The 27,837-nt window shown below is 45.1% G+C and overlaps 1 protein-coding gene across 1 annotated transcript in view; it reads left to right on the top strand.

The window, feature by feature from the left end:
• Positions 1-3,852: 3,852 nt before the first annotated feature.
• The window catches only part of LOC8035246 (17-beta-hydroxysteroid dehydrogenase 13), a 225,123-nt gene continuing 201,138 nt past the window's right edge, over positions 3,853-27,837 (top strand). The window contains exon 1 of the mRNA XM_029991898.4: positions 3,853-4,275. Coding sequence (XP_029847758.1) covers positions 4,048-4,275 — 228 coding nt within the window. The 5' untranslated portion in view covers positions 3,853-4,047. The remainder of the gene's footprint in view (positions 4,276-27,837) is intronic.

Raw genomic sequence — 27,837 nt, forward strand, 5'->3', positions numbered from 1 at the left:
AGCGCGCAGCTTTCCCCAAAAAGAACGCCGCTTATCACGAAGCAAAGAGGGTTGAACGTAGTGAGGCGCGCCCTGGCATTTCATAAGTTATCAGTGACTCTAGAATCAAAACTTGGGAAAAGTTGCCGTCACATGACCGAGAACATGGGGTCATTAACGATCGTCACGCGGTAAATCATCAAGGGCGCAGTAGGCTGTTCTTACATCCTAAATCACGGTGTTCGGTACAGTGACAAAATTATATGTGAACACGCCTCAAGTGGGCTTCCAAGCCTGTCTGCTTTGTACATATATGTGTGCTTGGAACCCGTCTGCAGGCAGTTTTTGCATGACCGATGTGACGTTCGTACAGGGAAGAAGCGGCTTCACACAAATGGACTGCCGCGTAAAGGTTCATCTAAGTCAAAACCGTTTGTTCCGCGAGTAAAACTCTGGTTGGTTGGTTCTGTCCGTCGTCGGCATCCTGTCCATGCTTGAGTAAATATTTTGTTTCGGTTCAATTTTTCTTTACTATTCACGTTTCAACTGGATCTTATTTTCGTGTTTCATTTCTTTGTTTTTGAACTGACCAACAATTTGAAAGCGGAGAGCGACTGTTTTCCTGGTGAGCAATCTGCTGAATGTTGATTTGGGATCTACCGTATTTACTTGAGTAATAGCCGCACTATTTATGAACAAGGCCCTTTCTTCTACTTTCCCGAAAAGCGCATATGCAGCCAATCATCGCGTTCCGCATAAATAGCATAGCGAATAATTAGATCGAGAACACGATTCTCCATACAAATGCAATCTTCACAGATGGCATCTTCGCGCCAAGACGTTATCCCTGTCCTGTAAACCGCTGGAATCATGCTGTCGATCGCGGTGATTGGCAATCCGAGTGCTCCGCGGAAAAGCGAACCCTCAGGTTTCCGTGCGTCTATTAGTCGAGTACATACGGTAAACGCTGGAAGCAATGATATAGGGACCAGCTGTATACAGCATTCGTGAGAAGTCGCAGCTTGTCTGCACTTTAAAAAGCCTGAAGCCACCATAAACGTGCTAAACCAACGCATATCGTGTTTTCTTTTCTTTTTAAGTCCCATTCAGCGCATACATCTCTTTTTTTTTTTTATGTCAGAATTGTTTAAGCGTTTACTCCGCTCCATTCGTCTCTGTTTGCGTGCGGGAAAAGAAGAGAACGGAGCAGAAAGCAATAACTACGGCACCGGTTCTGAGTTCCGGGTCGTACGCAGCAAGGGCCAGAGCAGGTGCGCACCATCTGCCGACGTTCCAACTTTCTGCTATACGCACTCATAAATGTCGTATAAACAGTGAACTGCCCGCAGGTCACAATCTTAAAAGGGCGCGACATAAATTCACTAAAGTAAGTAGGTATTTGAATGTAGAATATGCTTTTGGTGAGGGTAACTCAGGGAAACCGACAGACGCCAAAAACGAAAACATATGACGCGGATTCTCTTATCGTTGACTCTAAGGTGTAGAGTGCAACTGTGATCCGCGTGACATGGTCTCTGAGATTGCCAATACGTAAAGCCTCCTCAGTTCGCTCCGTTCTTCGGAACGAGAAAGAACCGAAGCAAAAGGAAAAGCAGAATCACAATTTTCCCCAGCATGCATTTATTTTATCTCTCTCTCTTTCTTTCTTTTTCCTTCTGTCTCAATCTCTCGGACAAAATGGATCGTGGTTGAGCGCCAACTGCCCTTGTAGCTCAGCTGCGACGTATCCATAGTCATGGCGTTGATCGCACAAGCATCGCGGACCAACGAGTCCTACGAAGCAATCTGGGTTGTTGGAAACTAAAGTCACCAGATCCTGTGAAAGTAGTGTCATCGCCTTCCCTGCCTGCAAGCGGAACACAAACAGATACTAACACACAGACGACCAAAACCTCGCAAGGGGATTGGCTAATGAAAAAAAAAATGTACACTGACATTTTAAACTGTAAGGCATAAATCACACCGGGAAACGGGTATATCGGTCTCCGCTGGTATGCAAAGCAACGGAAACCGATATACCCATGGCGATATACCCATGGCGATTACCATGGAAATCGCCATGGACCGAGATGAATGGACCGAGATGGCGATTACCATGGTAATCGCCATCTTGGTCCATTCAAATCTTCGAAGCTTCCAGAGGGTCGTTCTAATACCCAGATCACCATAGAGCATCATCGCACTGAAGGTGTGCCTCGCCAATATAAGCGTCTTTAACGCTGTGTTTGCAATCAATGTACCAATCATGCCAGTCTACACACCCTAAAGAATGCCTGTGCGTCCACTTTCCCGCGAAACACCCAAAGAGCCAATCTCTGCGATCTACGGTATCAGCTCAGCGAATGATGAGACGGAACATCCGTTTAGACCTAAAAATGAAGTCTGTTCTGCGGCATTACGCAATGCAGAGCGTCATGCTTGCATTGCGTAATGCCACAGCGCAGACTTCATTTTGAGGTCTAAACAGACGTTTCGCCTTGACATTCGCTGAGCTGATTTCGTAGATCGCAGAGATTGGCTCTTCGAGTGTTTTGTGGTTAAGTAGCTAGACGCGCAGGCATTTCTTAAAGTGCAGTCCTTCTTCCGTATTTCAAAGCAGGAAAATTATTTTTCAATGCTTCCAAGCACCGACACCACGTGTGGTGGTGATACGGAAATATACGCTTGTTTCGCCTGTGTGTGAATAGCAAAATCTCGGTATGCAAGAAAGGTATCCATCAAGCTACCCGTCACCAGCGAATTTAGATCGGCTCACCAAGAGCGGAGGGGTCAAAGAGAAATTGCTCATTTCACGGACCAAAATGGCGACCATACGGGGAGCTTGGCGCTACTTTATTTATTCATTTATTTATTTATTTTACAATACTGCAGGTCAGCTCTCTGGCCCAAGCAGGAGGGGCAAAAAATACAACATGTGGGTTCACATGAAAAATGACAAAAACAATAATACAAAAGAAGACAAGACCACTGCTGCGGAATGCATTATCGAATTAAGTATCGTTCTAATGCCTGAATGAAAATGACTGATCGAATAATGGTTTCTGGTAGCAAGTTCCAGTCCGAAATGGTGCGAGGAAAAAAACTGTGCTTAAAGGCATTTGTTTTTGCGAAGATGGGCTGTAGTGCGTGGTCCCTGGTGTGTCGTGTTCTTCTTGAACTTAATTGATTGAGATATGGGAGTGTATTTAAGCATACTTTGGATGTCAGGATGTTGTAAAGAAATAAAGTACAACTCCTTTTCCGACGTGTATCGAGAGGTGGCATTTGGTTATCCCTCATAAGTTCAGTGAGCGAGTCCAATTTATTGTATTTACTAAATACAAACCTAACTGCCTTTCTTTGTACAAGTTAAAGCTGGAATCCAGTTACTTTAGTAAAGGCTATAGGAAGAATCGTGCAACGGCAATGTCGGAGGGCACGCATTTTATCAACGTGGGAGCGCGACAAAATGTTACAGGCGCAAGGCGAACGCTCACTGATTCAACGCGGAAGACCATGTTCAGTTCGCAGCTGCGTTTAGCTGGACATTTTACATCGCAGGAAAAAACATACGCACCCATGCCGGCATCTATATTATGCACAGCGGAATCGAAGGAATCGCTTGGAATATAAACAATAAAACAATATAATACGTATCCGTAACACCCCCCCCCCCCCACATCCCCCCCCCCATCCCCCCCCCCCCAAAAAAAAAAAAAAAAAAAAAAAAAGCAGCGCGCGATTTTTGAAGCAATTGGGATCCGCACAAAACCGGACAAATCCGGAAATCACCTCAAACTCGGCCAAACCAGCCATTGGCTACCCCTTTTCCCGATTCAGCAAGTTCGGCCGTGTGCCGCAGGACGCCGCGTCGAGCGCCCGCTTTGAACGGTCTGGCGGGGCAGGCGAGTGTAGGTGAGGGTCGCCGGCTCCGGCTGTTTGCTTGCCTCCCCTGCCGACCCGAGAGAGCGTGGGAGCCGCCTCAGCTCCTAGACCAGCCCCGGGAGAAAACTTGCTCGCTCTCCGCGCACCGAAGCACAGCGATCACACCCCGTCAGTGACGACGACATGGAAGTGTTACCCACGGTCATGTTCATCTGCGAGCTGCTCTGCCTCGTGGGACGCTGCATCGTGTCCGTGTTGGTCTACGTGGCACGTCTCGCCTTTCCCGGGCCCAGGAAGTCCATTCGGGACAACATTGTGCTCGTCACCGGTGCAGGCCACGGCTTGGGACGGGAGATTGCTCTCAAGTGCGCTTCGCTAGGTGCTACACTTGTGCTACTCGACATAAACAAGGTCAGTCTGGTTTTCCGATGCCTTCTCGCGTTTTCTTTTTCCCCCGCAAACCGTCTTTCATTTTACTTTCCTTTTTATTATTTTTAGCTTTAATCTACACATGAGATCAGCGTTCAGATACCCTAGCTTCGGTTCCGAGATTTAAATCTAAGCCGCAAAAGTACACGCGCCCGATAGTCTACGGCTGGTCGTCAACTACAACCTGACTGAAGGTGAATTGTTTGGGCAGTTTATATAAGAGATACTGATATTTAACCTAAAATTAGTATAGTATTAGTACTTTGGCAATCATCGTGATCGTGGTAGGGCAAAGTGTGGGCGGTCCTTTCTTAATTCCCAGGTTTTCATCGTGCTCCACGCGAAATTCAGGCTACAATCCTGACTGTTTATTTTTTATACGGGGAATTCACTCAAGTTTGAAACTTGCGCAACGGCTGCTTCCGAGCACTCCGCGATATTGTCTAGCGAACTTACAAATTACAATGCACCGCTTCTCTCCGCAATGCCTTACGTAAGGACGCTAAAGGGGAACGCCGACTCTTTTGTGTCCTTGTTGACGAAGAACCGGTTTGCAGTACCAAGTAGGAAAACTATACATGCTTTCAGGAAAGATGTTAGTCTAGCCCTCTCCATGCATACGTTGTGGACGACTGTTTAGACCTTCGCCGAAAGCACCAGCCTTTCTGCCGTCTTCACAACAACGCAGAAAACATCGTCAACTACAGCGGAGATTTGCAAGGAACTGCAATATTTCGGAACTTCACGTCCTACGTTTCCGCAACATCCACGTATCATAAACACGGCCGTAGGTACCCAGGAAGACACATTACAGTTCCTAGAAGATCGGCAGGCCCACATAACAGGATGGCATGTATACAGACTTGGCACTCCGGCCTTGCTTTTCTGAAACACGTTTCCTCATCGAATAATTAGGTTAGATTATGAGTCACGGTCAAAATACTTGATTCGGATGTCTCGTGCATTGGCACTCCTCGAATTGGGTTGCCATTTTTTGCGCCCCCTTAGAAATAGTGGCTGTAGTACCTGTATCCCTCGACCCCAAAAACTACAATTCGACGTTCAGTCCATTGACGTCGACCCGACGGTACCAACTTTCACGAGCGGGTTGATAGTCCAGTGATACAACTTAATAAAATATTTCATGTATACGTATTAAAGAGCACAGGAATACAGTCGAGGCTTTTTTTGGCCCTGCTGCAAAACCCCAGGTTTTTTTGTTTTTTTTATTATTATTATGCATGCATTAGTTATTTAGAAATTTATATTACAGAGTTATCAACCCGCTCGTAGAAGTTGGTATAGTCATTTCGACGACAGTGAACTGAACGTCGATATGTAATTTGGGGGTGTTAAATACGGGACAAGGGGTGTAAGTACTACACCCCCAATTTCTGAGAGTGTAGAAAGCACGGATGTCCTGGTGATTCTGGACGGAAGCAGACGTAACCCTTCGTAGCACAACGCAACGTAAGCAAACCCTACAGAAAATGGCTCTCTTCAGCTTTCGGATACTCCATCCTTACCTTCAGGCTTTAAAGAAAAACAATACACTGCATCCACGAAAAAAAAAAAAAAAAGATAGGCGAGCGCATAAATGCGAGCGACCCGTTTCCTAATCGGCGAACATCGTTATTATTTTTGTTTTTTTGAGAGAGAGAGAGAGAGAGAGACAGAGAGAGAGAGAGAATGTGTGAGAGGGAGAAAGAGCGAGCCTACCTTGAAACGAAGGGAAAACATTTATTGCCCGACGACGGGACTGGGAGAAAGTAGTTCGCCGCAGCGCTGCAGCCACGATCGGGGACAGATATTAAAGCTCCACAAGGACGACAGGCGTCAGACAGAAGCAAAAAATATACAAGGAGAAAAAAAAGAAAGAAAAAAAAGACCCGCGCGAGAGAAAACAGCTGCCTTGAACCGCACCGCGCGGGACCAGCAGTCGCGTTTTTGAACCGCAGAAAAAGCGAGCCGATTCACGCAACAATCAAGAGCTTGCGCTCCCGTGTTTGTTCCTTCTTGTACGGGGACGGCTGGAAAAAAGAACGGAACGTTGCCAGACCAGACACGCTCCACTAAACGGGAACGGAGAACAGAAGAGCATTGCGGTGTTTACCTACAGACGGGGGCCCGCGGTGTCTTTGTCTATACGTTGCAGTCCCTGGCAATTTTCCTGCGCTCTAACGCTTCTTCCGATATCGGCTTTCACGTTGATTAGTTATATACGACGGTTAGAATCAGCAGCACGCAGATGTCGCTTTTCTTGCTTTTTTTGTTTGTTTTCGGCTTATCAGTAATTCGAATATGAGCGCCGTAAATATGGCGATGGATGTAAACTACGCCTTTTAGTTTACGTTTACATACAACGGTCAAACCGCGAAAAGAACCGGCTCCGAGATGTACAGAAGTTCTTCAAGTAACACAAGGCCCCAGATCCCAACTTTTTACACCCTGCCTTTTTTCTTGCGCTTTTTTTTAAAATCTTTTTTGGAGTCATTAACTCACTTTCTTGAATTGTTTTTCATCTATAAAATGGAAAGAGGGACGTGTCAGGTCGCTTTCGCGCGCTCTTTTCTTCTTAATTATTACTAACAAAAAGCTAAAAAAACATGCATTTTTTACGCCAGGCATTTAACTGATGGCACTGGTCTATGTCTCATACGCAATACTAAACTGACAGCCAATGACTGTGATATACAGTGCCCGTCCAGTAAATCAAAACCCTGCCCATTCCACTTAAAAAAAAAAAAAAAAAGAAACATTAGTTGGGTCTAACTTTTCCAGCCAAAGCGTTTTTAGAACCCCGGCATTCCCTGACAAAGTCAAGCACTTAGTTGATCGTTTACGGCGCGAAATTAATCTGAAATTTACATCCTCGAATGTCCCGAGCCTAAAGCATGCACCACCGGAACTGAATTTTTGCGGCGGTTGCATTTTCTTCTCTGGGTAAGTTTTGGAACGGAACGCTAAACTCTTTAAAAGCCAGAACGAACGCTTTCCGCTTCTAAACGACCGCGGTTGTCATGGGAACCACGGGAGGAACTCGTTAAACGGAGAGGAAATTATACCTCCGAATTTCGGAGATAAGTGTAATCACTGAAATACGGCGTCAAAGTGAATTCTTAATTCCAAAAAAACTGGCCCTTTTTTTCTTTGTTTCTTTTTTTTATTGCATTGCGCATATGCAGTGCTACGACTTATGCTGCTTGGGGGGCCCCGAAGCCTATAGGGACCCTCTACACTCAAACACAATATTTTACCAAGAACTCTCGTGACAACACACATGTTCGACGATTCGCCGGCTTCGAGTATACCCTTCAGGTTACCAAAACTCCGCAAAACTCAGTAGATTAAAATAGTTTGCTTCTCAGATCATGGTTATTGTCGGTGCGCGCCGGGACTGGCGATGCCCGATAAGTTGCCAGAAGGATTGACAATTACGTAATTCATATGCACCGTCTCAGCACAACTTCTAAAAGGGCGAACAATGATCGGTTCCCGTGAGTCAATGGGGACATTTAGCACACCGTTACCGTGTTCCGCGTACCGCACTACCGTAGCCTTCGAAGCATGCTTTTAAGCGCGCGTCGGGGTGGTACCGCGACCGCGGGCGCGTGCTTAAAAGCATGCTTCAAGGGCTCCGTATAGTGCGGTGCGCGGAACACGGTGACGGTGTGCTCGAAGTCCACAATCAGACCGACGGTGTGAGGAAACGTACGCGAGAGCTCTCCTAGGAAGAGTGCTCGCCCACAGTGCGTATTGTGACGTGCCTTGCTCAGGTGCTCTTATTGGCTTACTGGGGCAGTAGCTTTGGCCGTTGCCCTACATTTGCATTTGTGCTGCTGCATTTTTATTCGTGACTCGCTGTTTCCCCGGGGATATACGGAGTATACCCTTGGGCAACAGCCAGATATAGATAAACACTGTTTGGTTTACGAAGTTCCTTTTTGTCCCGGACAAAATACAGCAATAAACTACTGTTCACTCCGAATTGAGCCACGAACAGAAGGGTAAAAAAAAAATACCTTCCTTCAAATTTTTAAACCTGTATAGCTGACGTAAAAAACTACAACAAACGCCGGAAAAAAAACTGCATTTATTGTTGTTTAACGGCTTCATTTCTATGAATATCAAGGAGTAGACTTCCCTGTGGTACACGCAGAATGAGAAACAAAGTGCTAGGCCTTCTCCGACTCGCCCTTCCTTTTCCCATCCTATGTCTTCATTTGCCTTTTTACCGTAATTGCTATGCCGGTAGAACAGACTAACCCTTTGATGCCCAGTATTGCCCAGGAGCAACAACTCAAGAAGGATTTAATTTCTCCCACGCCATCAGGGGCGGATCCTAGGGGGGGGGGGGGGGGGGGAGGGGACGACGGGGGCGGCCGCCTCCCCCCCCCCCTAAAACAGAGTCGACCCCCCCCCCCCTCCCCCCTTCTCGGGGGGTAATTTGACAAGGGTGGACCCCCCGGTGCACAAGAAAGAATGGGAGAATAGCATTCTTACAAATTTTCCGACCCCCCCCCCCCCCCCTTCCTGCACGCCATCCCCCAACGGAGTTCTGGATCCGCCCCTGCACGCCATGTGCGCCCCGATAAACTTAGCACCCTCTATCGCGAGGGCGAGGATATTTGCGCTTAGCAGCGAAGGATCGAATTGCGTCTTCAAAACAGATCACTTGTCCTTGGAAACCAAAGCTGACAGTGGAGATATGATAGCATGCACCACCGTCTTCGAAACTCGGAGTAGAAATACAGGCGCAAACATTGAAAATTCAGTTACAAGTGTCTCTATACTGTGCATAATACTGTGCTATACTGTGTCTATACTGTGCTAAAAACATTATTGCGAAAAAAATATTTTCTTCTTAGATTTGATTTCTGTTATTTTTTTGTGTTCTAAAACCATGTCAGGGTTCTAGGTCTCCAGCATTCCAAGTGATGTTTTCGGCATCAAAGGACGAAAAGGCTAAAAGAGGCTGATAGAAGCTAATATAGGCTAATATAGCCTAATAGAGCACGATAGAATATAGTCCCAGACCGTTTAAGCAACGCAGGGCTACGTTCCCGCTTCTTCATGATTTGTTCTTTGGCATCCTTACCCACCAATGCTGCAATTTCAATGGCTACGGAGCAGTATTGGCGGTAACACGTTACCAATAACGGATAGCGTATAGGTGTTACTCTTTACATTAGCGTTCTTTTTGTTCGTTTTTCTATGCGCCATTCTAATTCTTGCACTCCTCACGCATGCCTCTTGCATGCCTTTCAAGTGTTGACTACATTTTCACCACGGAAACACTCTAATAGAAAAAGAGGCCACATTTTTTTTTTTGTTGTTGTTGAAAAACGTTGTCGCCGTCAATGACAGGTATAGAAGGATGGACGCCATCCAAAAGTAACGCAAAAGAAACTTGCGTTACTTGTCTCATAGTCAACGGTAACGCGTTCCTTTTATTTTGATGTAATGTGTTTCGGTATTTCGTTTTTGTTTGCTTGTTTGTTTGTTTGTTTTGTAACGCCTATAAAATTGCTACGAAGCGATAATAATTACGATTGGTGTCACGCTCTGTTTTTCTTCAGATGTTATTGACTATAGGGTTCCTGAAGATTTGAGTGGATCCATTGAATGACACCGACTACCTTACAGCTGTGGGACGCCATGCTGCGCACCTCGTGGAACTTGTAGATTACCTTCGCTTTGTATAATTAAGACATCACCCAAATGACCGATGCTATCTTTTATTTTTATTTTTTTGAGAAGGGAGTTGAGGATTCTCAGAACGAGTAAATATTTGAAGGAAATGCAACCGGAAGTGCAGCACAGGTGAGGGAAAGCTGTCTCTTGTCTTTGTCAACATTGTTCGGAACTCAAATCGGAAGTATCTGCATGCGGCACGGTGCATATACTTACCGCCTCCTAGAAAGATGAATGGTCCATTTAATGTATTTTAAGAACGATCGCAACGCAAACTAGATGAGGTAAAACGTGGGATGTTAAATGTGGGATGTCAAACGTGTGATCTGTAGATATGTAAAAAAAAAGATAATATTTAAACTCTATGAGATAAAAGAACCAACGAAGAAACTATATTTTAAATTTTTTTACAATACTGGGTCAGAGTCCTGCATATTCGCGGATCAGCCGCGGATCATCTGCAAATATCCGTACCGGCGGATGTGGATAAAAATTCATCAAATTTGGCGGATTGCGGATTGGATACGGATGCGGATCGAATGCGGATATATGCGGGTCCGGATCTAGATTTTTGCTAAGGTGACCTATAAACGTGTGCGAACGCACAATCCACAATGAATAAGTGAGTGGTACTATGAAGTGCATAATCGAAAGTATTGTGGGATAAAATTTCTGTCTTAAAAAGAAGATTCCAATCGTAGAGAAATTCGTTCTTTGCGTCAAGAAAAATTTGATTCTCATCAAAGATCGATTTAGACGGTCCTATCTTGCCAGAAACGCTGTCCCTAGAAAAATAAAGGATTGCGTGAGCATCAGTCGTCCCGGGAAAGCGTGTTCTTGTTTTGCAGCGAAAGAGCGGAAAACGTGTTTTGGGCAAAGAAAAACGAAAACGTACAAGCCACAAGAAAGTAGGAGAAAGCTAACTCGTCGACAGCCAGCATGTCGGCGGCCCATTCGTCGAATAGGTCAATTCGTCATAGGGCAACTTGTCGAAGGAAAACTCGTTGAAGAGGCCAACTGGTCGCCGCTGTTCCAAAGCCATAATACATAACTTTTGTCTGAAAATTTTAAAGCAAATCCTGCCCAATCGTAATGCGTGATCTTGCCGCACGGTAATTCACCTCCGCTGGGCTTTTTCTTCTTGAAGAAGACAACTTTCAGGTTTCGTCTCTTTCATCGTGCAGTGGGAGACGATCACTACGTCGCGCGTGCATCAGCGGGGCGCGTGTTAACTTACCCGGTCCAACCGTTCATCGGACCCTCACTCTTCACGGCGACAGTCTACGGTGGCTCATCACAAAATGTAATAAAGAAAACAATCAAAAGGACGATCCCGAAATTAATATTTCTCGACTTTTCTCACGGTACTGTCCTGCCTTCGCCCTCTTGTGATTTTTTTTCCATCGTGTAACCTAACATGGGCGCTGCCCCTAGTCCAAACACAAATACAAATTTAGGTCAAAATATAACGAGAAATCACAAATTTTTAACTCGGACCGTTAATTCAACCTATTCAAAAAATCGCCCTTCAGCAGATTGCCCCTTTCTACATCATTCGACGAATTTTACTACCAAGAATTGCTCTATAATAAATTGGCCGTCGGTAAGTTGGCCGCCATGAGTTGGCTTTCGACGACTGTTTCCGAGCATGCAGTTGAGAGTTCGTGTTTAAAACTGAAACTGATAGGAGGTGTTGCCATTATTGAGCATTTTGATCTTTCCTTAGTGCTGTACTCGCGCCTTATTACATATATATGAGCACTTTACTGCGGTGAGTGCACGCCTTTCCTGTCGCACTTTTATTATTGTTTGATTTAAGTAAAATGACGCAATGCTATCAGTCTGTCCTTTATCATTTTATGTTCTAAAAAACGTGTCTGCTTAAAGTGGGTACTACAAAACAAAAAGGTAAATAAATATTAAAGGGGTACTCCGGCCATTTTTTAAGCTACCCAAAGAAATTGCGCTTTCTGAATCCCCGGACCTTGGTCTTCACGGCATGCTATTTCTTGTTTCCAAATTCAAAGTATCTATCGAAAAAAAAAGAAAAAAAAACGTAAATGAAGATGATGCCGAAACCAGCATTCAAATTTCCGCGCGCTCTCTAGTGGTGTGACGTCAAGAATGGTATATTATCTCATGTCGCGCAGGTTGTTTTAAACAAAGTGTGTCGATCATTTTAAGTAAATGAGTTTCCAAGCACTTTTTTCCCACCATCAAGCGCCCTGTAATCAATTGGGAACGTGATTTACTTCCCACTTTGTACCATTTCTGTCGTCACACTTCATTGTTGCGAGTAGGGGCTCTCGGTTTGAGAAGCACGATGAGAACAAAATTTGAAAATTCAATACCTTCACGCAAATGTTTACTTTTCAGTGTTTTCACACAATACTTGGGGGACTGGTGCAACCGTGTCTATAGGTCTGTTGAGCCAATATTGAGAAAAATCAGCGACCATACAAAAATTACTGGAGTATCCCTTTAAAAAAAAAAAATATATATATATATATATATATATATATATATATATATATATATATATATATATATATATATATATATTCCTTTTGAGCGTATTTACTGGACTGAATGTCAGTGTCACCTACTCCCAAGACGATCTCATAAGTGCGATCATCTTTCTAGCGATGCGATGTGTCTCTACAAGGATAAGCTTATTTTATAAATACGATAAAACAAAATGCGATAGAATGACTTCCACCGTATATTCTGACACGAAGAGTTATGTGTAGAAAGATAAGCAGACGGCTTATTGGATACCATCCAGATTTTTTTATTTTTTTTATTCATGCGTTATTTTATGATGCAAAATTAATGCGCGGATAGAGGGTCGGATGCGGTTCCGAATTTTGCGGATGCGGATCGGATGCGGGTACGAAGTAAGCGGACGTGGATCGAATAAGGATGATCAAACTGTTATCGGCGCAGGACTCTATACTGGACCTAGTCGCCCATGGGCGTCAGTCTAAGGTAAATGTGTCCTTCTGGAAAAGAAGAAAAAAAAATAGTGTCGTGTTGTTTCGTTGATTAACCTGCAGGCTTGATTAAGCTTCTTGCACACTTTCTAGGCAGCTATACTGTGACGTCGAGGTTGCCCAAGGCATCTTGTTGAAAGGAACAACGAATGGGCGTGCTTCGAAGAAAGTTTTTTTTCTTATTTTTCTCGCGGATGGGCCAACTTGCGAAACACGGCACGCACCGCGGTTCCATAAAACGTGACGGCACTCATTCATGATTATGGTCGTAACACAGTGTCTACCCATTCCGAGGTTCAAAGCGTTCTACAGACCCCAGATAATGGGGCCGTCTTAACCAAGGATGAATTTCTTTCGTAGCTTGATTTGTAGCGCCTTGTGTGTGGCATTCGTTCATTTATTGTCGTTCCTTTACAACGATAGCCTCTTTCCACTACTGGAAATGACGTCCGTTGTTTATAGTTGTTGATGTTGTTGTTCATGTTGTTGATGCTGTAGTTGGCGTAGAGTAGCTCGTAGGATGCCCGTCGTCGATGTTCTCAAATCCTCGAGAAAGATCGCCCGCCACCCTCTGGAATCGAAACTGGTTCCAGTGCGTGTGCAGCGGAGGCGTTATCATAGAGCGTTAACAACCCGCTTTATATTTGGGGATTTTGTAGTCCCCGTTGCCACGGCACGTGCTCTCTTGAAAAATACGAGCAAATAGCCGATGACAAATTGCCGCCGTGTCACCGTCAATGCCAAAAGCTCGTGGCAGCGGCAGACGCGCTTTCACGCGTTCCAGAAAAAAAAAATTGAAAAAAAAAAAAGAGTTGTCGGATGTTCATATTGTTCCGAACGCTTTTGTTCACGCATCCCACGGTACGTGAACGCGCCGCCGATGCCCAACGATTTCGCCGTCACGAGTCGTGGCCATCGCGGTATCTGCATTAACGCGTGACTGCTCAATTCTCTCTTTCTGTGGCTCGGAGTCTGCTATTTGGCTAAGCTATATTTGAGCTGGGATATACGGTATCGGGGATGTTTCTCGACCAAGTCGAAGGTCCTTCGTCGATAAAAGTCAGGGACTTCCTCTCTCACGAGTTGTGTTCCGTGCATTCGAAGATATAAATATTTGGTAGCATGCTGAGCTCGCGTGGGAACTCGGAGAAGGACACCGCTTTCTTAAAGGGAATCGGAAGAAGATATTAGACTCAGACTTTTTACGCAGGGTGCCGCGGACCCCGAGAGTCTTATTATCGCTCAGATTACGGTACTGGGCGATAAGAACCCTGAAGGACGAATCACGAATCAGGATGCGTGAACATAATAAATACGAGACATCCGGCGTTTCTTAAGTTGTCCGTCGCTACATAGCTGCATGTTTCACAGGGGGAGGGGGGGGGGGGGCATGCCTGGTTCCAAACACTGCCAGACACGTCAGGGCCGAAAGCAGCTCAAGGTTCATACGGCGTGCAAGTTTCAATTCGCTGTTTGCGCGCATCGAGCGTCTGTTTACCCGCCCCATATGCAGGCGCGCGTTGCATTACGGTACATGGTGGGCCGTGGAGAGGAGTGACGCCGTTTCGGATTCGATCGCCCCTTTGACGAAGTATAGTGCCTCTGAGCACCGCATAAAACTTAGTCATCGCTCGCTTCCCTTGCATTCATTCATGTTCGTGAGAGCACCCGTTGAAACACGGACTTCTGGTGGCCGTAAAGGGCTGATCAGGCTTAGCGAGGAGTAGGAGTTGACCTCGCGGCGTCCCGTACCTGTCTGGTGGCCTGGGTATATATATACAAGTCCAGGGTGCAGCCTGACCCTCCCGGCTCATGACTAATTTAAGAATCCTAAGACACTGAGGAGCCGATGGAACGGGACAACCGGTTCAGTATACTTCCGGGTGGGCCATCGTCGTCCTGCGTTTACCTGCGCACAAACACCGCGGCACGCGGGGAGCCCGAATAATCTTACCCATTACATCCGTATCGGTAGGCGACAGCTAGTATTATAAATTTAAGTGAAATCGCATACTTGAAAATGCAAGCACTGTATTTGGTTTTGACGTCATGTTGGTAAGTGAAGTTAATTGGTCGATCGAAACCGAAACAATGTGGCCAACGAGTATCCAAGATGCTTCGCGCGGCATTACGCCACTATAGGATAGCTTCGATTCTGGAAGAGGTCTATCGACTTCCATCTAAAATGGAGCGCAGTTCGCGCCCTCAAAGCGACTGGTGGCCGCTGAAATTTAGAAACAGAATTTCACTGCTGGAGTTTGATGCGAACAAACAAACAAGAACGCTATACAAAATTCCAGCTCGACGGGACACGACAGGAAAACGCCGTCGAGGTTCTTCGTTCGCCGCGCCTCAGGTCACTCGAGTCGTCAAGAGTAAGGAGCCGCGAGTAAAAGGAGGAACTGATGCGAATGGTGCCCCTTCCTCAAAAGGTTTCCTTCAGAATTGTGCCAAAATTGAAGCACTTTCTCCGAGGAAAAGGAATCGAGTTTTAAGGGATGCCTGAAACATTCAGCTTGATTAATGGACCAGCTGGAAAGTTCCTTTCGCAAGGGACACGGTATACTTAGAGCGACGTATCGAACGTTCTTCTCAGTCATTTATCCCGAGACGGAAATGTGATATTCTCTGGAGATTGGTCGCAGAAGTTAAATACGGGAAACTTTTGCTCGCCAATCCATTCATGCATTGATCGAGAAACCATAACACTGAACTCTTTAAACAACTAAAAACATAGCGCATAGTTTCTTTTTTTTTTTTTATAGATCAATTGTTTCAGCATTACTGATGTGTTCGTTTTGTTTTGTTTTGTCGGTCATCGGAGCGGAATAAAGTAACTGCTTCCTGAAAGAGCTTGGTCCCCATTTTTGTCCTTGGAATGGGCAGTTTCGCCTAGTTTCGCTTCAACCTTTCCATTTTTGTTGAGCCGATCTAACTTCGCGGTGACAGGTTACTAAATAAAGATATGCCTTGTATACCAAGATTTTTCTATCCACACGCCTGCGAAACAAGTTCACATATTCGCACCGCCAGCACATGCAACGTCGGTGCTTGGCGACATTGAAAAATACTTTTTCTGCCTTAAAATACGCAGGAAGAACAATATCATTATAAGAGACATGTCAACATAGGCATGATTGATAAGTTAATTGCATACACAGTGCCAAAGACGCTTATATTGACGAGGAATGCTTTCAGCACGATGAAGCTCCACGGCGATCTTGGCGCGGGTATAGTGCAGGATGGCCCTTTCGAAAATTCGAAAATTTGAAAGGAGCGAAATGGCGATTGCCATGGCAACAGAGACTGATCAATTAGTAGACCCTTTTAAAAAGTCAGAGTCACCTTGTGGCACTTTCAAAAGCTTCAATATTGCCGCTCTAATGGCGGTGATAAAAGATCACGCTCGGCTAAATCAAGCACCCTTCATTTCGTAAATCGAAGGTGACGTAAAAGGACCAACATCTTCTCCTCTTTCGGCTCTATGCTTTCGAAGACGTTCGCTTTTTCTGGTGTGGAGCAGTGCCGCCATTAGAGCGTCGGGTTCGGCTCTGCACAGGGTGGGTAGACTGACTTTCGGAAAGGGGCGACGTTTTGGTCGTCTGTATGTTAGTGTATGTTTGTGTCGAAGGCAATGGTGCTACTTTCTCATTTAGGCCCTTTGAACCCTTTGCGAAGTTGGGAAATGATGCATAGATTATTGGCAGCCGCCATCAGTTGGTCTCATCGCTTCTGTTCCGAAGCCCGTGATTGGTTCCGACTTCGCGCCGAGCACTCCCGCAGCACTCGTGTGGAATGCGTTTCCAATCGAGTACACTCCGAATGCTGACGAAGCATTCGTGTCCAGTGCGTGCTCACGGTGCATGCCCAACTAATGGCGGCCGCGCGTAATCTGTGCGTCATTTCGGAATTTCGAAAAGGGTCTAGGACTGTAGTAATAGTGACGGTTAACTTTTTACTGTTTTATATGCGTCTTATGTAACGTGAACTCCACCGGTATTCTCCACAGTCACAGACGGCATTAGAAGTTGATTTAGTTGTTTTAAAGGGATGCTGAACCAAAATTTGTATTGTGCAAAATAAGGCCGCAGAAGCGTTGAACGGGACGCCCTTCGAACTACGAAACATCTCTGATACGTCCATATCTCAAACAGATGGCCGTATTTCATATCTCAAACGGATGACCGAAGCGTGGAGGATTATGACGTCACAACCCTTCTGGAACAGTTGAGAATGAGGGGAAGCGGCCTCGCTTCTCTCCTCCACGCTTCGGTTCACCAGCTCGACGGGACGAAGTGAAGGGGAGAGGGAATGAGAATCGTGACGTCACGTGTCTCGTCGGCCGTGTTCAACGTTACTTTGGCTGTGTTTAATCGCGCGTTTCTTTTCCAGCGATACGGCCATCCGTTGGAGGTATCACTCTATGAGTGATGTTGTTTCGGTTTTTGTAACGTCCGGCCTATCGCTCCAGTCTTGTTTTGTGAACACTAAATTTGGTTCAGCATCTCTTTAAGGAAAGTCGCTAAAATATTCTATTTAGTTCCGTCCCTCGTGGTGAGAACTCCTTCCGTACCGGTGAACAGCTAAATGAGAAGGCCGTTCGATGTCACCAGACTAATATACGGATGACCCACACAGTATGCGAGGTTCGAAGATACCCTAATGACGTTTGCTTCTAGGTACATTTGCCGTACCATGCGAAATTAGCATGTACATTTTCATGCCAGTCACTCTGCACTCATTTCGCTTTTTTTTTTATCTTACTGTCATTGGGAAGCAAATTTCAATGGTTTCCTCAATCCAACAGTCTATTTTGAACGCTCCTCGCCAAATCCAACCATATGTTGATCTTGCCCCTTATTTACATAATCTCTTTCACCTTCTCTCCATATTTTGGTCTGCTCACTTCCGTTTGTAATGTACTTTGTACCCTGAGAGTAAATAAACAAATTGAAAGATAAATATGGGGCAGTGGGACTTCGGAATTACACAATAAAAAACTACAGAAAGAATAACGAAAACTAAAAGGGTGAACCTAAGAACCCACTTCTTATGTTCACAGTTTTTGCTTCGTCATTTCTTGTGCATTTTTTTATTGTCTAATTCCGAAAACTCACTGACTGGGGAATGATAAGCTGCTTGGGACTCACTACGCTCTTCATTTCTTAAATTTCCAGCGACTATAACTGCAACTTTGTTCTTCTAGTTCCTTCAAGACCTGAAATTCAGCACCACCTTGTATTTTCTAATTTTCTTTTAATTTTTGATTATGTTTTTTTTTTTTAGCCGTGACCGCACTGCTTATACATCATACCAAAAGACAATCCGCATACATATTCGAACGCGAGTTACCGCGACATACCTGCTTCGAATGCCGCATGGCATTGAGTTCAAGGATAAAGCTTGGCACGCGGCATTCGAACCACCGATTTCGCGGTGACGTGTCTTTGCAGACTACCTTCTGTATGATGTATGAGCAGGGTTACCCCGGCTTCAATATTCAGCTCATTTCTATACTACCATTACGTCCCATTTTTTTTTAATAATTTTGAACAAATATTTTGTGCGAGATGAATACGAAGGTGGCTATTGAACAAATTAAATTTGTCGGACGCTGATGTCTTTCTTCAAATGTCGGTCCTTGTTCAGACGGCACTTGATTACCTTTCTTTAAGTTCTATAACGTGCTCAATATGACTAAGTACGCGATCAATATGCATGATAAGTTTAATTAGATTAACGCACTGGTTATCTTCCTTTATGCTAATTCACTTGTTAGTTCCGTTAGCTTCTTATATTTGCCGTTCTCGTGTGTGTGTATGTATGCGTGTTTTTCCTCTAATTCAAAAATAATTAATGCGCAAATAATTCTTCAAACTTCACAGTTCCAGTAAGTTGGAATACAAAATGAGGTACACTCTGTCGTCTTTTCAAACTGGATTAGCATTTTTCCGCATTAAAAGAAGCTTATTCCACTGAAATGTAGCATCCCTTGCAAGAAGAAATGCTTTATCGCTGTTTAATCGTGCTAATTAGTATACAACATTACATACGTGCTGTAAAAACTAATCGTCTTCCTCCTTCTTTCTCTATATATATTTTTCTTTCTTTTTTTGTACAAGCTGCCATTTTTGTTGATTACCTTTTCGTTTCTTATGGGCGGAAGTTCCTCAGGTTGACTTTTAAACGTCTTCTTAGATTTGGTTAAATAGTAATATTCAGACGTTATCCTTGATGTGCATAATATACGGCGTGGACAAGCGAAAAGAGAACAGTGTTTGTAGTACTGCAAGAGTAAAATACGCGATGCCGAAATTTCAACTTCCTCCAGAATGTACATAGATCTGTACTCGTGCTCTCCCGACCATGGACTGCAGCGGACACTAGGAGCCACGCCCAGCCATCCCAACGCTTTGAACGTATCACGTGGTTCCACTTGCCTGGCGTGTATTTATATGTCTATATATAAACGAATATGTGCAGATGAATGAACCGTACTTAATCCAATGAATTAAAGAATCCAAGTTTTTCAGGAACCCGCCGAAAGCCAAAAAATGGCGGAGCCAGGAGTACGTTCTACGGTACGGAAAAACGTAACGCGTTACCGCCAAGATTGCAGACCGGACAAAGCGTTACCGCTTGTCATGCCTTGTGGTCATGAGGGTAGGAAAAATATCATACCTTGACTCGAAGACGCTGCGTGTATTTAATTAATTAATAAATACCCTTCAGCAGACCCACAGCTCTGCTGATCCATCCGGCAGTGCGGAAACCGGCTCGAAGTAATTGAGTGACCTGTACGCATGCACCGTATCGGCCGTCAACCCGCTTGACGAAAAAACTAAATAAACGACGACGTGAGCCGTCGACGTCGGTGGCAGCAACTTCGCATCGTAACTCCAGCAGGCCTTGTTTACGGCGTAAGGATCATGGAAGGCAACGCCGTCCACGCACAGTTTGTGCGTGGACGGCTTTATCGCTGTTATCCTGGCTCCGCCATTTTTTGGCTTTCAGCGGGTTCCTGAAAAACTTGGATTCTTTAATTCATTGGATTAAGTACGGTTCATTCATCTGCACATATTCGTTTATATCCCCCTCGGAGACCACGTACGATGACGTGAAGTGCCCGTGTTGTATATATGTCTATATATATGCATCAATAGTTAGAAGCGATTTCGGATGTTCTAAGTTAAAAAAAACAGATATGGCAAACAAATATATATGCGATTTTGAAAAACTTGGCGGTCAAAAAAGGGTTGGTTTCTAGAGACGCTATTCATCTTCCACGTATTCATGGGGTTTGATTGCCATATTTTTTGTCACTGAAAACTTCCGAGAAGTGCTTCAACTATTGATTCAGATAACGGTAGGTTCTGAATATTTGGCACATTGTCGCGACCTCTACCTTTCCTCATCTGAGACTGATCGGTTGGCAATGCATAGTTTAGCATTGTTTCTTTGTTTAAATTTACATTTTTACTCACAAGAGGGCATGCAAGGGATGCTGGCCAAGAGATGTCGCAGTTGCGCCCTCTTATCTGTTCCTATAGTCCCGACGAAACAACCAGGATAATTAGCAGCGAGCGACAAGCTCGATGGTGCGCAAAGCGAAGCATGGTGGAAGCCCAGTCACTACGTTCCTAAATCAACAGCGTCAAAGATGAGGGTTTGACTTTGTTTCTCATTTCTGTCGATGGGAGCAGAAATAATCCCACTGAAGCTAGACGTCATATAGAGAGCGTTTGGCCATTTCTGGAAGGCCGATCACATGTCGACGCTTTTGGTCGCCCACGTCGCAAACAAAGCTTGCAGAGGCTATACCTCGCGGCACGGAAAAGCGGCATCCCTGCGATCTGTATACTTCGTTCACCCCTAAGCTGGCATTCAGGTGGAGAATAATTGCTTGTTGCGAGTCGGTCGTACGTTTATCTTTTGCCTCGGGATCACGCCCCCGTCTATACCTGCGCGCAGAAAGCGGGCTCAGGCGGTGGAAGGTTGCGGTTCACTGGTTCGGCACGCGGCGCGGCTCTGTTTACCAATACGGCCTGAAGGCCACGCATGCGCAGCAGCTATATGTGGGCAGAAGCGGCCAGGCTCTCTATGTTTTCGCCATTGCGTTCTATGGCGTGCGCACGTTGTTGACGTTGTAGAGACAATTCTAGCTTTATTTCTGCCTCGTATTTAATTCTGCCAACGCATGTCGTTCGTTACGCGCGTTGTGATCGACTATTTGAGCTCGCTACCCGAGCCTGAACGGCAGCGGTATCGAGACAAACTGTGCGTGGACGGCGTTGCCTTCGACTATGCTTACGCCGTAAACAAGGCCTGCTGGAGTATCGACGCGAAGTTGCTGCCACCGACGTCGACGTCTCACGTCGTCGTTCATTTAGTTTTTTCGCCAAGCCAGTTGACGGCCGATACGGTGCAGGCGTACAAATCACTCGAGGCCCACAATTACTTCGAGCCGGTTTCCGCACTGCCGGCTGGATCAGCAGACTGTGGGTCTGCTGAAGCGTATTTATTAATTAAATAAATACACACAGCGTCTTCGAGTCAAGGTATGATATTTTTTCTACCCTCATGACCTCAAGGCATGACAAGCGGTAACGCTTTGTCCGGTCTGCAGTCTTGGCGGTAACACGTTACAAGTAACGGCGTTACCGGTAACGCGTTACTCTATTCAGTACCATAGAACGTACTCGTTACTTTATGAAAACAGTAACGGGTAACGCATTTACGTGACTATTTCAAGTAACGGGTAACGTAATAATGTTACTCGTTGCTTTTTTTCCCCAAGTCTTAAAGGAATTACACTTCACTTTTTTCCGTGTTTTTAGGCGTCAAGCCACGTGATTTTCCGAGTTTTCTACGTTTTTATTTGCATTTTTTTTTCTCGTGAGCATGCATCTGCATGCATGCTCACGAGCTCATGAGCGTCTACATGAACATAATGTTTCTTGAAATATGATTTTATCATACTTGTACCGACAAACAGTAAAACCAGTTAAATCATAATTAAAAAAAATGTAACGCAAGAGTAACGTGCGTTACTTCTTATCGGCAATGGTAACGCGTTGCTTTTATTTTGAGGTAACGTAGGTTGGTAAAGCGTTCCTTTTATTTGCAAGTAACCAGTAACAGGTATCTCACTACTTTTTTTCGGTAATGCCTACGACACTGACGTTTTGTCGCCGATCGTTCTCCGCCTGATAGCGCGGGCATATGGCGAGGAGATCGAACTATAGGGGGCGCTGCGTTCACCAAAACAAATACCGCCTGCGTGGAAAACAACCCCGGCGTTCAAGTTGGCTGCCGTGCTGTTGCCGCGTTCCCTGCAGGTTTGTTAGAATATAGTACGCTCTTGTTGCGTACCGCAGTGCTCAGCGCATGCTTTAGAGCCTGGAATCAGTTTTCATCGCTTTCCTGCCGAAAAAAAAAACTCAAATTGCATTGGATGAGTAAGAGTAGGGAAGAAGTTGACTGCGGACGACGTGGTATGTGGTCGTCACTTTTCAAGCGACGCCTTCCAAGCGAATTACCCTAATGGACAAGTCATGTACGCGCGTAAATCACGCTTGCATCGGCATCCGTTCAAACCGCACATTGTATTTTATAGGTAGATAGATATTCTGCCGGCAACCAGCACAACAAACCGAGCAAAACAAATTGCCGGTAGTTGTTTGTATTGGGTTTTGTGTAAAAGGAATAGTCAAAACGGAAACTTTTTCTTGTGTGAGTAGCTCAGTGGAAAGGTGTCCGTTACATGTGGGTCCCAGGTTCAAATCAAAATAGGCGAACTCTTTTTTTTTTTTTTCGAGAAGCGTTGACGATTTTTATTTATTTCTTTTTTAGAATAATCATTGCCGTTCGAAGCTCCCGGCAATCTTTTTTTTTTTTTTTTTTCCGAGTGGTTTGGCCGGCAGCGAGAGGCTGCCGGCCAAATATTGCCACCTTATTTCGTGACAGTGCACAAAAGGAGGTTCCTGACACGCAACGCCGTTCCGTCGGAGAACCTTCCGAAAAGATCACACGACCGGGTCGTGAGGCTTCGGAAGCCACCGAGAGGTACTGCTATCATTTGATCACTATTTTATTCCAGGCTACCTTTTACCCTGGAACATATTAGGTAGCAGAATCAGCTCGATATTGTGATATTTACGCAACCGCGTGAATCATTTTGCGATTCCTATAATTTCGATTGAGCAATGCAAATGTGTGTATGACAAAATCCTCGTCGTGCAGAGCTCATTGATATTTTATCATGAACACTGCACCTTTGAATAACCGATAAATTAAACTGAAAAAGACAACTTTAACGTTTAATGCCAATGTGCAATCTAATTAGCCACCAGTGTGTTCTGTATTTCGGAATTTCGAGACAAACGTAATGTAATGACTATTTTGGTTGATGTTTTGGTGAAAATTTCTCCGGGACGACGCTGCGCTCGATTACATGATCACATTTCAGCACGTCCTCGCCTTCAACGAGGCACCTCTTGCTCTCTCCGATGTGGCTGATGTTTGCTGCAAGGAACACGGACACTGAAAAGCAATGCGCGTGTTTCGGGAATACGGTTTCTTCAACCTAGGATGCGCTAAAACATCGCCGCACCGCGTCAGTCACGCACGACCTGGCGCGGGAAGCCGGAGCGATGCGGCCGATCGCGAGCGTCTACACGTTGGTTAATTCTTGCTTCTAACGAGAATGAGGCGACATTTAAAGCAAGGTGAGACAAGCAAGGACTTTGCTACCCCTACGCAGATGCTTTTCGAGCAGATAAATATTATCCCCATACCTTTCACGAGCTTCAAGTCCTTGTCCTCCATGGCTGAACGAGTACTAGGGTGGCTAGCATACGAGTACTAGCGACGGGAATGTTATTCCCGCAGAATAGTTCCGACGGTAGGCGCTAGCCAGCGCCACCGTCCACCGACGAGCACTTGGCCGGTGCTTTGTGCTCGAACACCGTGGGAACAGAATCCCGGTGGTCTCGATCAGACGACGGCTTTCCTACACATACGCAAGCCTCAGGACGGAGATTGAAATGGAAGCCACACTTGCCTTCAAGAAAGTGCTTGCCGCACGAACGGTCGTCCGCGCGAGGCGACCATTCTTTTTGATGCACGGATATTATCCACCTTCTGTGCCTTTCAGAGACAGCCGGAAAGTTATGGAGACTCAATCCGCTACTTTTGCTGTACATTTCGGTGCAATTAACGGATACACAGCTTTGCGGCATGCTGAAATGCTATGACGCCCATGCAAAACGTGCGCCCTTTTGTCCACACCAACCGGCTCTGGCGCGATCGCAGCGCCGCCGCAGCTCCGTGACGTCAATCCCGCGTGTCGGTCTATACGCTGTGAACTTTAGAAGTGCCCTGAAGAGGATTCGGAGATCGCCTAAATATGGCGATGACCCACTCTGGTGGCTCTGAGCATGCTAGAAATCCATAAATCATAACCATGCGCGGCCGATTTCCCTAAAACAAGGCAATGGTAACAAGGCGAACCCAGCAGGGAAACGGCATGTGAAGTTTTCGAATCATCGAAGCATGTAGACGTAGTTAATATCCTAAACGTGCCAAGTTCAGAAACCTCTTCTGTGAAACTTTACATTTATTGACACCGATTATTTTATTTGTTTATCGCTTTCCTTTACACCCCAAGTCGAAAGGCCTTAAACTTCTTTAGGAATTACAACGTACGAAGTTCAAACACCGTTTATCGAACTTTATTCGCGAACAGTGAGAATCTGTACTCCAACGGCAGCGCAATTACTGAAGAAATTGAATCGTACCCGCAACCTTCGCCCCGGATAGGCGAAGGTTGCGGTTTCGATCCCCGCTCCTGGCCTAATTTTCACCAGCCCTCTTTCCTTTTCCCTTCCCCTAACTTTGATGTAATACATTTAATAATCACTCTCTCCCCTCCTCGTTTACAATATATACATATATTTTGGTATATCTATGTGTGCGTGCGTGCGTGTTCTTTTTAAAGGAAGAATTTCAAGTATTATCGTATTTACGAAGTCAATATCTTAATAAAAATACCTATTTTTGTCGATCACTGTCGGCTATATGTCGGGAATTGAACGACCTCTGCGGACGGTCTAACCATCCTGACAGCTGCAAGGGAAGTGCTTATCCGTGTGATGGAGACACCGTACAAAAATAGTAAAGAAAAAAAGCCAGCTTGATTTGAGCGAAGAGTGGTATCGACTAAAGAAGCGCCCTCCTGCGACCGATCGGAACTGAAAGCTAAATTGCCGGGTATGGGTGACGTCTCGGTAACTCCGTTTCCCTTCATCCTGGACTCGAGAGACTCTTAAACGACCTTGCCCTCCCAATAAGAAAGTGACACGCGCGAAAGAGGGAGAAAAAAATATATATATTCAAGATCCTTCAGCAAAAGAGACGACGAGAATTGCTCAGGGAACACTTTTGTTCCTTTTAATCCAACCAAAAAAAAAAAAAGCTTCGAACTTATACGTTGATTTTCAGCATCAAACCTCCATTAGAAGGCAGCTCAACTCAATTTATGTTAACAAAAAAAAAAAGTTTGTTCCTTTGTTTTAGTGTTTTACTGTTTATAAAGATAATAGAAAACAAAAGCTTCGAATTGCAGGCGGGATTTTTGATTTGAAGTAGCGGCAGACTATGCGGCCTGCGAGCTCGTGTGGTCCCTGTGCGTACCCCGTGCGTTTGTTTGCCCCCCTCTCAACCAATATTGGGGCGAGCTTTGTTGCTCCATCATGGCGACGCCCGCCATGACAAAGAACTCAAAATATCCCATTCGCATTCAAACCTTGCGCATTTCGTCCCATTCTCATTTGGCCCGTCTGGTTTGAAACTCCTCATAAAATGCAAATCAGTTTTTTTTTGTTCTTTCTTTTTTCTTTTTTTTTGCTCGTTTGCGCTACGACCAAATGACACTTGCTCGGCATGCTTTCACCGTCGTTATGAGTTCGCGGCTTTGTTGTTGAGCCTTACCTTGTTTGGACTCCCAGCAGACGATGAGATATATGTAGGATCCTTCATTTTTGGGCAAAACGCGATATCTTCCTATATTTACACGCCGAATATATTTTTCTTTTTAAAAATCAGGTTAAACACGATTTGTCACCGGATTCGAAACAAAAATTCCACCGTTTTCGATTTTTTTTTTTTTTTACGTTGTAGATTTTTTATTTTATTAACAAAAAAAAAAATTGGGTTGTTTACGAAACCTGTTGAAAGTGCGCATGGCAGAAGCGACGCAAAAGGTATCGGAGAAAATCTTTCTGTGAAAAGAAAAAACGCTTATTTTTGGGAAGGCAATTTTGATAAGAAGGCGCTACCCCAGGCTACCGTATGACACACTGACCTTGCTGTGCGTTGTAAACGGATGTTTTGATGTTGACAAAAACATTTCCTCAGTTAAGATATGTCTAAAGACTGGACAGGCCTACTATAGGGACAGAAACGCTGCGCATGCACGTGATTATGTATATCAACAAAAAGGTTTCGAGGCTTTAAATCACCAAGTGAACGCTTATGCTACGTTTTAATCCAAATATCTGCAAATGAATGACTGGTTTGTGTAAATAAAACATTCGTATGTCTTAAAAGTGCTCGAAAATTTTCTTGGCGGAAGGCAACGATCGAGTGCTGGAGGCGGAACTTGTGCATTCTCTCCGTGTCCTAACTTTAGATCATTTCAATAATCGCTTTCTGTGCGCCGCCATCTTTGTCTACTGGGCTGTGGAAGACGTTCTGCGCGTGCGCAGTAGCTCCTTTTCACGAAGAATGAGACGCCGCGCCTCTACGCACGTGTCCACAGCCCAGCCAGTGACTCGGCATTTTTCGCTTGGGTGATAAGCGCGACAAAGATCTATAGGTGACGATAGATTCGTACTCCGTCGCCAACACCTTCGTTTTTTCGGGAATTTTTCTTAGGCAAATATTACCACAGAATGTGTTTTATCAGCCGATTTTCATGGTGATCTGTAATGTTCTGATTGTAAAGTTTGGCTGTAACGAAAAAGCGACACTGACCAGCGTTACGCCTATAGACTCTTTTTATGGCAAACGCCACCAGGCAGTGCTCCAGTCTCTGACGTTTCAGAGAACTTCCGGTTCATAAAAAGAATGAACGAAGGCTGCCTTATCACCGCTGCTTGAAATGTCAACGAAACGTTTAACCACCGTTTCTACAGGTGAACGCCAAAAAAAGAAGACGTGAAGAAGTCAATATTTTTTGAACATTTTGGAATATTCTTGCCTCCTCCAAGACGTTAGATTGTACAGCCGAGGGCCCTCGTGAAAAAGTCTCCAACTTGGTTGCCCGTGTAGCATTTATGCTTTCCAGCACTGGTGACATAATCAAACTCGACAGGCTTGCAAAGATGGAGGGACCGGAAGTCGCTTGGGGCGCAAGCGGCAGTTCATGTTTGTAAACAAAAAAAGGGTCTACTATATCGTAGGGAAGCATAGGGCCCAAGGGAGAAGGGCGAAACGAGAACAGGCCCAAATGAGGAAGACAATGCGAAGGACGAAACGGAAAATATCCACATGCGACGGGTCAAAGCGAGAACACCTTTTCTTGAGAATCGGTGTTCGGAAAAGGGCCAGGTGCGAAAGGCGAAACGAGAACGGGTTCAAATTAGGACGGTTCAAATGCGAAGGACGAAACGGGAAAATGCCAAATGCGACGGGTCATTGCGAAAAGACCTTGAAAATGGTTGTTTTGAGAAGAACCAAGTGAGAAGGGCGAAACGAGAACGAGCTCAAATGAAAACCACCGTCATTTGCGCGATGTCTCTGCGTCCTTTATGTTGGCCTTTGATAGGCGTTCCATCTCCGTTCCGGTGCGCCAAAG

This window comes from Ixodes scapularis, unplaced genomic scaffold (genome assembly GCF_016920785.2).
Source record: "Ixodes scapularis isolate PalLabHiFi unplaced genomic scaffold, ASM1692078v2 PGA_scaffold2__306_contigs__length_199485367, whole genome shotgun sequence".
Taxonomy (NCBI): domain Eukaryota; kingdom Metazoa; phylum Arthropoda; class Arachnida; order Ixodida; family Ixodidae; genus Ixodes; species Ixodes scapularis.